The sequence below is a fragment of the Anabrus simplex genome, chromosome 7 (assembly GCF_040414725.1).
Source record: "Anabrus simplex isolate iqAnaSimp1 chromosome 7, ASM4041472v1, whole genome shotgun sequence".
NCBI lineage: Eukaryota > Metazoa > Arthropoda > Insecta > Orthoptera > Tettigoniidae > Anabrus > Anabrus simplex.
The window spans coordinates 115823863-115839363 of NC_090271.1; the positions used below are offsets into that span (position 1 = coordinate 115823863).

General features: G+C 39.5%; 1 protein-coding gene across 1 annotated transcript in view; it reads left to right on the plus strand.

The window, feature by feature from the left end:
• The window catches only part of LOC136877325 (esterase FE4), an 83519-nt gene that overhangs the window by 4339 nt on the left and 63679 nt on the right, over positions 1-15501 (plus strand). The window contains exons 2-3 of the mRNA XM_067151267.2: positions 3533-3670; positions 8151-8304. Of these exons, the coding sequence (XP_067007368.2) occupies positions 3533-3670; positions 8151-8304 (292 nt within the window). The remainder of the gene's footprint in view (positions 1-3532; positions 3671-8150; positions 8305-15501) is intronic.

Below are 15501 nucleotides of genomic sequence, written 5' to 3' on the forward strand. Positions count from 1 at the left end.
GGAGTATATTAATTATATTCTTTCCTTTATTCGTTACCTTACTTAGCTAATTTTTTTCTCAGAATTTATCATCGGCATATCTTATAATATCCTAACCCTATACGTCGAGTAATCCAGATATTAATTTAAGAATTCCACATGCTAAGATCGTATCTGGATGATATGCAGTACGATAAATCCTCGCTTGTGACACACGTTTATAACTGAGATAATAAAACTTCTCATTTTACAGCACTACCTTTACTAATGAATTAATATGTCAATCTCAATCAAGGATGGTTGGCACATAAATCAGGAAGAACGCTATGCTCACATATACATCATCTTAACACTCATGCACTACTATTATCTAGAGTTACTTATTCCAAATAAAATAGTCTTAGTTCTTATTAATCGTGTCTATGTCAAAAAACTTCCAGGATCACAATTACGACCCCTCGTTACAATATTATCGACAATTCATCATTATTCCGCCTTTTTTATTATACGTAGTCTATGCACTACTCCATATAGACGAACATAACTATTTATTACATCCATTTCTACGGTGACACATTTATATTTAACCTTGTTGAAGATCTCTTTCTTATACGTCTTATTATTATCAAACAAGTGATCACTACAAATCGTATACACAATGAAAAAGAAATGGCGTATGGCGCTTAGTGCCGGGAGTGTCCTAGGACTCGGCTAGCCAGCTGCAGCTTTTGATTTGACTCCCATAGGTGACCTGCGCGTCATGATGGGGATGAAATGATGATGAAAACGACACATACACCCAGCCCCCGTGCCAGCGAAATTAACCAATGATGGTTAAAATTCCAGACCCTGATTGGAATCGAACCCGGGACCTCTGTGACCAAAGACCAGCACGATAATCATTTAGCCATGGAGCCGGACATATACGTAATAATATAACGCTATAAAATGCTCAAGTCGACATACCCTCCTCAATATACACTCCACTTTGGTTAAATATCATCAATGGCCTTCGAATGAAATGCCTTCAAATTCAACGTGTTGAAATTACAATAAGCGTATCACCTTTTTATGTTCTTTCATATCGAGGCTTACTACGAATATTGGCTCATGATTGTTACTCTCATAATAGATATATGAAGTATACCCCAAATATAATTATTCCATGCTGATACTCCCTAGATTCATAACCTGTAAACACACATAGGTAACTCCAAATATGTGGACTCCTTGAAGTACAGGTTAGCCTAGGTTTACCCTGTTCGAGGGGTAATAAAGAAACCAGTTCTAACATTACGAAAGAGGTACTCTTCTAGTCACATCTAATGCAAGAAGAATGAAAATAAGAAAATATAGCAAGGAAATGTCCACTTGTCTTACTCCATCTGGTCACCTATCACAGTGGTCAATTATGGTATCCTTCCTTCGGCCTCCTCCACTGCTAATTTAGCACGTCATGTTTTTATCCAGGCAGTTGTCATTAGACATTATAATTTCTTTGTCACACATGATACTTGATTATTTCAGTGATAATATGTCAATTGTACCGAAACTCAAATATATATTAATTAGAACAAGTAGCATATAATTTCATTATTATTTCAACTCAGTTCTATTTTACACACTCGTCTTTGACAACTCATTGACTACAAGTCTTTTGACAGATAAATACCACGGATTACCATTATTTATTTCTTAATACATGTTCTACATTATTCATTTTAAAACGCTTTCCATTTTGTAATACCCATTTTACCCTAGTATTCATTTTTAATTCTCTCTTATTAATACAATTATATGTGTTTAAATCTGAGCACCCTGAAAACATCTGTACCTTTCAGCTGTTGATATTTGGAACGTGTCTGTCATTGTCATATCTCTACTAACAAGCTATACTTCTCAGAACAATTTTAGAGTTGCTATTAATTTTATAGCAACTTTTCATATCCTTAACTAATTAACAATACTACAACCACAGACCACGGGGCTCTAATTGACTTTGGGGTTTATCAATATTACAGAATAAATGTATATAGGCCTACTGAGAGCGCAGTACCACGATATGAATTTTCATCCGGGTCTAGTCCTATATTGCATCAAAATATCTATTTACTGTGTCGGGTAAGAGGAACGCCACTAAAAGTTTTTGAAATTTGCTTGACTGATCGAAAGTATAGGGTAAAAACTGATAATATGTAAGGATAAATAACTTCTATTTAAAGAGGTGTTCCACAAGGAAGTATCCTGGGACCCATTTTGTATATTATATTTATCAACGATATAAGCTAATACGTTATAAACTGTAAAAATTTCATGTATACGGATAATAAACTAATTGCATCAGTACATAAAAACTCAAAAGTGGCAGAAAAGCATTTACAAATAGAGTACAACAAATTTCAATAATGGCGCCATGAATAGGGGCTAATATTTAACACTTCAGAAACAAAAGACTAGTACATTAGTACCCCAAAAATGCAGAGAGAAAACGTTTGAATACCAGGTCATTCAGTTTAGTGTGTTCGTGATCGTGAACAAATACCATGCAATTATGACTATGTAATAGAGGAAGTTGATAACATGAAATATCTAAGTATAATAATAGATATATATTTTTCATGGAAGCAACAGGTTAGTAAGTTGTAGGAGAGTCTGAGGCTAAGCTTCTCAAAATGCAAGTGGTTAAGTACATATTATCCCATGATAGCTTAAAAGTAGGTTATCGTTCAGTTGTTGAATCACTTATATCATATGGTGTACGTGTATTGGAATCGGCATCAGTTACACACATAAACATGACACAAATTTTTCAAAATCGTATAATCAAAACATTCTTTTGAAAAGAAAACTTACAATAGTTAGCTCAAGTGAGAACGTGTTAACAGTGATGTACCAGTTGATAAGGTTCTCGAGAGTTAAACAGTCTTATATGTGTAACGTAATTAAAGAACATTCCTAGAAGACTCAGCATAGAATTGTAAATGATCATACACATGGAAAAATACTGAAGCATAGCAGTTATTTTCAGATGATCAGACACTACAACAAATATGGATCGAGAACACTACAAGTTGTAATTCCTAAATTTTGAACAAGTTTCCCTTAGGATTGACGTACTTGGGAATAAAATACCAATTAAAATAACATAATAAACTATGGATAATAAAATATAAAAACAATTTAAATATTTGCACATTAATGAAAAATGTATCAGACTTATCTATTTTGAATGATACTTTAAGGGATTGATAAAAACAGAGACAACATGACTAAAATACCATGCTAATTATACCAATGTAAATGTACGAATCTTATTAATGTAATAAACAATAAGAATTACAACAATGTATAAGAATATGAAACAACAACACTGGTAGATAAGCACAGTAAGTGCTTTGCGGGTGTAAATAGTTGCAAGGATAATGTATATGCATAATATCTTACTACACATTTGCAAATGCATTTTGGATAAGTTGTAAATAAATAAATAAATACTTTATTAAGCATTGGTAGCCAATTCACTTAGTTTGTTGTTGTTTTATATTCCTGACAGGCTCCTGTCCCTGCTGAGCCGTGGAATGGAACCCTGGAAGCACTAAAGGAAGGGCACATGTGCAAGCAGCCTAGCGGCCCTATAAGAGACTCTTATAGTGATGAAGACTGCCTCTTCCTGAATGTATTCACGCCAGAGGTGAGTAAACAGGAGTATGATAAGTTACAGTATCAAACAGCAGAGACTAGATTCAATCTGCATGTATGCTCTGCAATAACTGTTACTTTGTTTAGTACTTCAAACATATATTATGATTCAAGTTACATTAATTCACTTAATTATAATTATAGAAATTCCAATTATAATTCTAAAAGAAAAATAGAAATTGTCAGCATGAACCCATCGTGCGAGTACAACAAAAGTTGCCACACGGCATCGTCCCCACCTGGACGATTGGCCCATTCATTCCCCTCAACTGACGTGTAAATTAATGCTGGATATTGATCTTTACTTGTGAGCCATCTTCGGTATCACTCTGAACTATTCCAAATCGGTCCTGCACCCGGAAGTATCCTTACATACATTGTGGTTACAAATGACATTCCTGCTCAGCAGATTTCTCTGCACCATGCCACCCAGACGCGTACCCTCCTCTCTTGTGCACGCGCTGGCGCGATGTTCCCCTTACCAACTTCATCAGGTTTCAGGCTTCTATTCATGGCTAGTCTGGATCATGGGATGGCCAGTGCTCTTGTCAAAACATATATTTTCAAGAGAGGTTTCCTGGATCGGCCGACTGATCACCCCGGGCTTCCTTGCCACACGTCCAAGAATGTCAGCTGGCCACCATAGATCTTCGCAGACACCACGCCATATTCCATTCCTGCGTTCGAGTGCCTAGCTTCTATTAATGCGGCGGAGATGGCGGCAGTAGCGATGCAGTCCACCGGACTCTCACTGACCTACAGGTTTACCAGTATGATAGCATAATTATTATTGTATATACTGATAGCGCAATAGTGCTATATGTATTGCCATCCGAGCGTGCTTCCTTGTTGCATCACAATAACTATTCACTTGTATATATCTTAATGTAATAAAGTTAGCATCAGAGATGGGATTGCCATCTTGTGGAGCCCCATTGCCTCAACAACCAATTCGGCAGATCCCCCTCCAGGGAAGTGCTAGATACAGTACACGCGAGCCTCATTTGAGTATACGAGGAGGCTTGATCCTGCAGGGACGTCAGTAGGTGCATCAGCGGATCAGGTGATGGGACTTCATAATAATAATACGGCATGAGCCGTCCGCATCACTGGGCCCGTAGGACTCCTTATGCGGAAGGAGCGGGATCAGGAACGGGGTCTACTACGGTCTACTACGGTCCCACACCGAAACACTTCAAGACTATTGGCAACTATTCGACCCGGAGAATGATACTCTTCAACAGCTCCTCCCTTGCCTGAATCCATCTATGTGGAATATGAACGGTAGAGATCTGCGCTGTGGGACATCGTTGGTGATGACGCACTGCACGATCCGGCGTGGCCAGGCACCTATGGCTCTCAGCAAGACATACATGATATCGAGGAAAACGAGGACTCGCTCCAGGATCCCTCGACTGCCACCGGAACCATATCATATGAGGACCAGTTAGGAAATTTTCCTTTAATGAATACCTATTTTTGATAGGAAGAAAATATGTTTCCACATATCTGACAGACACTTCTCGTGTTCTTAACCTCAGTATTTGGTACTCCTTATGTTAGGAGGAAATCCTTACTTTCCTCCCCCAGAAAATTATTCTGCTGTTTAATATTTTCAGTCAATGATTCTTCGTTTAAGGTGTGTTCCGAGGGTAAAGTACCGGTATGCGAAATTTCTCTCGAACCGGACACATTGATTTCATTGGGAATCTTCTCTTTTACTTTTCTTTCAGAATTGTCAAACATACACACGAGACTCTTCCCTTTCTTCTTTGTAACATTAATCTCTGACTTTTCGCACTGCTATAATGCACTCATGTCCATAAAAACCGAAACACCTTGAAATGATCAAGATAGGAAGTTCATATTCACAGGACATGTACACTAGTATGTTTTGAAGAAATTATTAGCATTTAACGATGTAGGCTCTTAGATTCGAGTTCCACATCGATATATCGGCGAACAACCACCGACTGGTAAATTGTGCCTGCGGCTCTTGTTGTCGCTATACACCGAAGGTAATGGATCAGTGAAACTTGAGCAGACGTGCAGGGTGCCTCGCAGGCGCATGCGAGAACCGTACCGTCAAATTAGTGAGATTGAAATAGGGCGTATTACTGGCATGAGCGAACCTGGTGCATTAATTCGGGAAATTGAAGCTCGTGTGGGACGAAGTTTGCCGGCAGTGCAACGGGTGTGTACAGAAAGTTTCACAGGAGACCGTAGAACACTACGAGATGGGTCTGCTTGCACCACCCAGACCACACTCCGAGAATATCGACACCTCATCCAAATAGCATTTGCAGGACAAATCCTGGAACATATCGCTCACATTCAGTAGTGATAGTCCGTCCTACCTTTGGATAATGTGCATAAGCATGCTGAAGTGCAATGGTGTACGAAACGATTTAACTGGTGACAGGAATGGCAGCAGATTGTGTTTTCGAAAGAATCCAGGTTCTCTTTGTTGGAAAATGGTGGCCGCATTTTGGCTCGCCGCAGACATGGGTAGAGGCCTCACATTGACTGCATTTGCACAAGACATACAGCGCCAAATCGAGGCCTTACGGTGTGGGGTGCTATTGGATATAACCACAAATCAGAGATGGTACGTGTTCAGGGCACTGTGACCTGTTTTACCTACGTAAATGGCATCCTGCGACCCGTAGCCATACCCTTTTTGCAGGACACCCCGGACGCCATACTTCAGCAGGACAATGCACCATCACATGTTGCTGCACGCACACGTGCCTTCTTGTTATCGCAGGATGTCAGACTATTGCACTGGTCCACCCGATCACCGGACTTGTCATCAATCGAAAATGTTTGGGGTATGGCGAAACGACGGATGCGGCTCTGTGAGCCAATGCCAACCACCAAAGATGAACTGTGGAACCAGGTGAATGTAACATGGATGGCTATATCCCAGGACGCCATTATACGCGTGGATGCCATCACGCCTGACAAATTATTAGTGCACATGGAGGACCCAGAGCCTACTAGGCAGCAGGACACTTGCTGAACCTAGGTGACTGAAATGCTAATCCTTCCTGCAGAACATGCTAATGAACATATCCTGTGAATATGAAATTCCTATCTCTAGTCTTTCAAGGTGTTCTGTTTTTTATGAACATGAGTGTAACAATCTTTACCTTCATCACACGGCAACTTCAAATGTGGAAGAGCGATAGATTTCAGCTTTCTTCTAGGGTTTAACTGAAGTAATCCTGACTTTAAATCTCGTTCATAATCTTCCATTTGCAAACTTTTCGGAACAAATCCTTGTATTATTTGTTTACAAGGTTCAGTGTCTTTAGGGAAAGATTGAAAGTAGATGTTTCGTTCATTTGCGTGTCTACTGTGATTTGTGTAGCATACAATGCCACAGCATGTTGACATGGAAATTAGCATCAAAACACTCTATGGGCCGATGACATAAACAGCAACAAAACAACAACTATAAACTGATACAAATGGTGGAAATGGAGTACTATGTTTGTTGAAATGTCTTTGTTTTGGTTTTCAGTTTTTTATTCGAATTTACTTTACGTCACCCCGACACATTTACTGTAGCTCTTAGAGCGACGATGGTATAGGAAACGGTTAGGAGTGGAAAAGAAGCGACTGTGGCTTTAATTGAGGTGTAGAACCCCAAGATTTGCCTGGTGTGAATGGGAATCCACGTAAATCCACTTTCAGACATGCCAATACAGTGGTTCGGACACACGATATCTCGAATGCAACCTAACAACTATGTGACCCAAACCGCGCTGTCACTTGTTCGGTTCGAAACACCTCATAAGCTATGATATTCCTCTTTAAAATGACGTACTCTTCTCCTTCCACATTTTCTAAAAGACACTCGGGAACGTAGCCGTACAGTAAGTGAGCACCGAGCTGTGAAGGAAGGCTATTGAACTTCCCTTATTAAGTCAGCAATTATCATGCCCTTCACCCAAGTCCGGCAGTCTCAAATGATTTTCTTCGGGTGTATACGTGTATACGTCAACAAGCTAACAAACATTCTGGAGTTCAAGAACAATATTCGCGAGAAAAAAGATTCGTTACAGCCGTAGACTGTTGACAAGGGAATGAAACTGCTTTGAATAGAGACCATCTTTGAGGAGAACTGAACGGTAGCCAGATTTGCAAAGCCAGTATGGCATAAGCAAAGTCATTTGTTATAAATTGTGCAAGTTCATGTGTGACTTTTGAGCAAGCCTGTAGTAAATCAAAGCAAAATCCTTCTCCATACGGACGTTCAAAGCTCAATGGGTTAAATATCTTGGCGGGGAATCAAAGCCCTTGTCCTCCGAGTGAACCGAGCACAATTTTACCGCCTTGGATATGTGGTCCACTAATGCGTGTTAAGTTTATCACATCTTCAAATTCACGAAGAGGTAGTAAGATAAGGTCCAGTAGTGCAGAAATAACTTTGTATGCTTTTTAGTTAAACTGTTGAATTGTTTCAGCTTCCAGGCTCAGGATCCTTGAAACCGGTGATGGTTTGGATCCACGGAGGTGGTTTCATGTTTGGCTCTGGTAACCGCAATAGACAAGGTCCTCAGTTCCTCATCAATAAAGGAATAGTTTATGTTAGCATAAACTACCGACTTGGTATATTCGGTAAGTGACATTTAATGTAACATTCGGACACAATAAATATCAATTAATCGTTTCTTCAATGCACTAGTGAATTCTCTCAAAATCTGACACGTACTTCTTGATAAAATGGAATGTCTTCAAGTGTGTTACGTTTGCCAGCCGTGCAACGAATCAATGCTGTTCCTTAAAAGCAATTTCATATCCGTTTCTCATCTGAAGGTTGCCTGTGATAATATTAAATGTTTTAAACCGCACAATGTGATAATGATTTATTTACGCACACAGTGGAGTGAATAACTGGCTACCTGAAGAAATTGAGGGAAAATGTTGTCACCAACGGCACTTAGCTAGGATTTATGCACAACAATATCCAAACAAAAGCCACAAGACATCCAGATCGCAAAATGTTCATGAATGTTGAGAAGAGACTACGCCGTATTGAGAAAATCTGTTGCCGGAAAAACTCATTCAAGTACTAAAATCATGCCACACATATTGGAAATACGTCACCCCAATGAACAGAGGATTATTACTGGAACATACTCTGCACTGGCACCCGTGGATGGAACACGTGCGACCTGATGTCAATGCTCGTCAAGAGAATTATTGAGAGTACATAGCTGAACAATTGAGTGGCGCGCATCTGATGTTATTACATACATGTCATAAAATTACATAGGCTATGTTGTGGCTCGTGCAGTTTTGGTTTACCAGGTTACATCTCCAATTTCATCAATTAACACCCCGTGGAACTTCATGTGGTAATCAAATTTATCTACTGTTCCCAGAATACAGGGCGTCCGGTTACAGGGCTAAATGGTTAGTGTGCTGGCCTTTGGTCCAGAGAGTCCCGTGTCCGATTCCCGTCCGGGTCGAGGATTTTATGTTTTACTGGTTAATTGCCATGGCGCTGGGTGGGTGTGTGTGGCGTATTCAGTGCTAGATATCATCCTAGGTAGCGCCCTCATCTTCACAGATATGTAGGTCGCCTAACAGGCCGTCTACGGGTAAAAGACCCGCACCAGGTCCCTCCGGACGCCATACGTCATTAATGAAGCGTAGCCTACAGGACTGAACTCGTGCAAGAGCAACTATCACACCAACATTGATATCAAGAGTATGAGAGAGCACAGTGGGAAGACTAGCATTATGTGCGGAACAGGGACGGGGCGAATTTGAACATTTGTTCTGATGAAATTTGGAGACGGCTTTGGGCGGCTATACACATGCTCGTATGGAGAAAGCTAGCCCAAGGTGGCGGATATACATAGGTTCGTATGGAGAAATCTGGCTCAGGAGGGACATAGATTTAAGGAGACGGCCTAGGGACGATTGCACAAGATGGCGGCTGCGTACAACTTCCTAGTGCTAAACCCCCAGGCAAGATGGACGCTATATATTAGTTATATGAGACTAACTTTAAAAAGAGGGACTAGTAGCTAATGGTGATACATTGTTCTTATAGGCCTATCTCCAGAGAGCTGCTGCCTCAGGGGCTTACAACATTAACTTATGACCTATTATTTTTATCAGCTTGACGTTCGAGAATTGAGGTAAGTGCTACTAGGCAAGGTAACTGATATATTCTATTCATATAGACCTAACTAGAGAGCTGCCTTAGGGTCTTAGGGCCTTACAACTTATGATCCTATTAATTTTATTACCTAACATTTGTGAACTAGGGCAGGCAAAGCATTATCAGAATTATGATATGTAGATAAACATAGAATGTTGTTATAACCTAACTTTGTAATCTGTTACAAGTGTTAAAGTTTATTCAATGTAGGAATGGAAAATGCTGAACCGAATAAAATCGTGCTACACACACGATAGTGAATGGAACCCAGGGGTCACGTCTTATCAGAATGGCAAAAGGACGAAAGGACTCTTCCTCTTCCTCCTTACCGTGTCCTCCTCCTAAGGATAATGGGCTAAAGGGCTAAAGAGCTAATGGGCTAATGGGCTAAAGGGATTAATGTCTTAAAGGGATAAAGGGCTAAAAGGCAAAATTCTCTCCGTGCCCTCTTCCTAGGGATAAAAGGCTAATGGGTTAAAGGGGTTCTGGTCTAATGGGCTAAAGGGCTAATGTACTAAAGGTCAAATTACTCACCGTGCCCTCCTCCTAGGGATAAAGGGCTAATTGACTAAAGGTCTAATGGGCTAAAAGGGCTAATGAATTAAAGGGATAAAGGGGTAGAGGACAAACTTCTCACCATGCCCTCCTCCTAGCGATAAAGGGCGAATGATCGAAAGGGCTAATGGGCTAATGCGCTAAAGGGCTAAAGTGCTAATGGGTTAAATGGATAAAGGTCTAAAGGGCAAATCTAGAGTTGACTGTAGAACAAGAGAAATCATATTGACGATTAGTGCTTAGAACAGAAAATTTATAACGCAAACACAATATTTACTGTGCTGTATATCTCTATTCGAGAAGACAAGTTCAATCCTGTTACAATTAGCAAACACTAGAATTGATTTTAGAACAAGCTAATGCTGTATATCTTCATCCGACGAGAGAAAACATGTTGGTTATTGAGGAGAAACACTTATAATGAAAACACAATAGTTACTGTGCTGTATGTCTATATTCGACAAGACTAGTTCAATCGTGTTAAAATTAGTAGACACTAGAGTTGATTGTAGAACAAGCTAATGTTGTATGTGTTCATCCGACATGACAAAACATGTTGACAATTAGTGTTCAGAACAGAAAACTTATAACGCAAAACAATATGAGATTCCAATTCTGCTTTTACGTGCATTATGGGATTAATCTTTCTGTTGATAAAAACGTACTTCTGTGCAATAAGCGCGCGCATATAGGATTGCAAATCTTGTATATCTCCATCCGGCATACTTCTTCTGAATCACTGCAGATAAAATATTCACTACTTAGCAGGGGATACCTTTGTACTAAGGAGATGGATTTTGCGGGATTCGAGCACATGCAACGTCTGTATAGTGATTTAGTTATCGAAACAGAATGCAAAATCATACTACTGTGCAGATAAAATGATTTTACTACTTACCTTTGTCCTACATCATATTTTGTTAAGGAGAAATATCATGGATTCAAACCCTGTTCTAGCACCATAGTTAGAATTAAAAATCATGCGATTCGAACTTTGTTTACAAGGAAGAGGAATAGAAGTGTGCTTCCTCTTAAATCAGTAATTACTATCACCATGCAGATGCCGACATACAGTTGTACTTCTTCTTAATCACTGCTGATAAAATGATTTTAGTTACTACTTAGCAGGGGATACAATGAAAAATATTTGTTCCAAGGAGATGGATTTTGCGGCATTCGCATACATGCAACATCTGTATAGTTATTTAGTTACCGTTACAGAATAAGGAATCACACCACTGTGCAGATAAAACGACTTTACTACTTAGCAGGGGATACGTTTGTCCTACATCATATTGCGTTAAGTAGAAAAATTATGGATTCAAAGCCTGTTCTAACACCATTGTTAGAATAAAGCACCATAGGATTCGAACTTTGTTCACAAGGGTGAGGAAGAGAAGTGTACTTCCTCTTAAATCAATAATCACTAACATCATGCTGATAAGATGAGGTGTGACAGGGATCAGAAATGTATATTGTTAACTTACTTTCAGGCTCAGTGAGAAAAGCAACGGGAAACTGTCTCACTCCTCATTTCCTTAGTATGCCTCTTTAGTGACACCTAGGCTATCCATGACAGCTGTTGGTGGAGATGTAGGGGATCAAACTAGCCCTTGTTTTGAATACCCAACATACACATTGATTTTAGTGACGGCTACTCACGCGACAGCCTTTCTTTAGTCGACAGGTGTTTTGAATTGATGTAACCTCGAAGGATTTACTTCTACGAATTGAAAACTCAGCCTCGTAAACTAGCTGATCGACTGGATGCCGACTGGCTACGACCCTAATACTTTCACTGTAACGGAGGTTTGTTAAAAAGCACGTGGATTTTAAATTGCCCGCCACTACATGCATAGCTACTCTACTAGACCTCGGGTGCTGACTCAGCAAGAAAAATGCCGACGCTTGTATCCAGAACTGTCATTGTTCCACTACTAATGTGTGAAAATTATTCTTGAAAAATATTCTAATTTAGTAGATCAGAGAGTTTCTCTTCTGCCTTATTCTGAAAATATTTAGACCATGATATGGCTTGGTAAGAAGACAACTTATTTTTCCTGATCTCGAAGGTAAGAGAAAAAATCAGGAGCCTGCACAAAAGCAAATATAGTAATATGATTTAGTTGTCAATAAACACAAACATTTCCCATCAGAAAAATATAACATTTAAGTGTATTCGTAGATTTTATCAGGGTCCATAGTTGAGAGTATTTTTCAGTTTAAGAAAATAATGTTAGAGCCGTTACCTCAATAAGTATTGCAGCCCTGGAGATGTATGGCAAATTCATTTATGAGCCGTATAGTAATATAACCGAAAGCGAAAAGAGATTTCCTTTATATTAGACAGTTTGGGAATTATTTGAAGTGAACGTTCTCAGCTGACTCACCTCATATAATAAATGTTCTATTGTGAGTCTTGACATGTTAGGAGTAAAATATCCTTTAATGCTTATCTTCAGAACGGATGGGAATTACGGAATTGTCATATTTAGTCCTTTCAAGAGCAAATTTCGCTCACTTAGGACCTACTCTTAGGACACTGTCCACAGAGTAGGAAATAAGTCTTTCATATTATCGCTGTCCACATTTTGAATATTCATGGCAATTTACATCCCAAGATATTCAAAATGTATTGTTAGACGAAGATGAGTAGACCTGGTAAAAAATCATGGATTTGGCCTTTCGGTGAATGTTTCGAAGCACATCCTTATGTGTGGTTGTGGAAAGGTGTCCACATCCAAATCCTAAGATCATGGACTGAAACCAGCAGAGGTAGCCTCAATGTTGATGGGAAGGAAATGTTCAATTTTTCGCACTCCATTGTACCAACATATTCAGTGTTTACTTGACAAAATTAATTAAAACTCGGCCATACATCGCCCAACACTCATCTTTCTATTAAAAAGTCACTATAAATTCACTGAACGTCTGTTAGACACATTGAAAATTAGAACAGGAAAGAGTGAGGATTATTTAGCCGTTGCCAATACGTTTTCGTTCAGATGTAAAATTCAAATTGATATTGTTCGCTGTTATGAGAGTTTTAACGATGCTGTTATAGAAGTTGTTCAGAAATTGCTATTCTTCTCAAACTGACTTCTTTACCCACATACTTCAGACAGGTATTCTTCCTAAGGAGTTTAAGAACACTAAAATCCTTACCATATTGAAACCTGGTAAACCAAAAATATATCACAAATCTACAGACCAATCGCTCTCCTCAGTTGTTGCTATAAACTCATTGAAAGATTACTATACATCAGAATTAGCATTGTAATTAATCAGCTTATTCCTATTGACCAAGCTGGTTTTAGGCAGAATCGTAGCTGTTGTGACCAAGTCCTTGCACTCACAACATGCATTGAACCAGGTTTTCAGAAACAGTTCCAAACCTCTGCTGTTTTTCTGAATCTTTCTGCTGCTTATGACACGGTTTGGAGAGAATGACTGCTGTGTGAACTTCTTCAGGTACTACCATGAAAAACCACGGTACAATTAATTGGAAACATTCTTTACAATAGACTCGTTCAGGTTGTTCTAGGGAATAGGACTATCAAACTGAGAAGATTGAACAACGGTCTCTCTCATGGATCAGTCTTGGTTCCTCTCCTGTTCAATCTGTATGTATCAGATTTGCCACCAAAGAAATCTACAAAATTTTGTTATGCTGATGATATACAAATAGCTTTTGCTACAAGTCATAGTAACCTGAAAAGTACGGAGAACATTTTAACTGATGACCTTTCCATCCTTAGTGACCATTTTCGGAAATGAAGACTCCAACCAAACACCAGAAAAACTGAGGTGACCTGCTTTCATCTAAATAACAAAATGGCAAACTGTACTCGCCAAGTGTCTTTTAACGGCAAGGTCCTCATACACAATAATTACCCAAAGTACTTAGGTATAACATTAGATCCGACACTCTAAATACAGCAGCAAAGATTAGAGTCCTAACAACCTTCTGCAGAAGTTGTGTTGTACAACCTGGGGTGCTTCTGCAACTACCTTGAGATGTTCTGCCCTTGGTTTAGTTTTCTCTCTCGTCGCCATAAGACCTATCTGTGTCGGTGCGACGTACAGCAACTAGCAAAAATAAGTTTTCTCTGCGGCAGAATATTGTGCTCCTGTGTGGATCAACAGCTGCCATATGAAACTTGTGGACCCTCAACTCAACAACACTATGAGAATTATTTCAGGTGTAATAAGATCAACTCCTACTTACCGGCTTCCTGTCTTGAACAACATCAAGCCTCCTTTATTCCGTAGAGCACAAGCTCTCTTGAGAAAATACTCCATAATAAATGAGAAACCTGGCTTGCCCATAAACTCCATTATTCCCGACCTTCAGGTGAACCGGTTGAAATCTAGGCATACGCCAGTTAAGTTCGCTCAGAAGCTCACAGAAGACAATTTGAACCCCTATGCCCAATGGAAGGAAGAATGGATCTCAAAAACAGGTGAACAACCCTGGCCTTTCTTCCCACCTAACTCGAGGTCTGATATCCCAAGAAGAACTTGGACTATCCTTAATAGGATTCGATATGCTCATGGTGTGTGTGCTGCGTCCCTGTATAAATAGGGAAAGATACAATCCCCCGAGTGTGACTGTGGTGCTCCTTTTCAAACAATCGTACTCATTGTAAAGGAGTGTAGCAGAAGAGCCTACCCTGGAGATTGGTTTGATTTTGGACATTAAAATATAATGTACTTGCTTTCTTGTTTCTGTATACATATATGCCATGCGATAAATAAATAAATACATTTGTACTTTGATAAAAGCCAAACCTATCACTCGCGAAAATTCAACCATGGGCCAACTCTTCGTATTCTTTGTCACACTATACGTAGCTGACATCTCGTACACTGCATACGCTAGTACTTTTTTAAGGTTAATTGTTTTTGCGTCACACTAACTACTCTGATGATTATCAGAGACGCCGAGGTACCGAAATATTGACCCGAAGGAATTATTTTACGTGCCAGTAAATCTATCGAAACGATGCTGACGTTTTTGAGCACCTTCAAATACTACCGGACTGAGCCAACATCGAACCTCCGAAGTTAGGGTCAGAAAGGCCAGC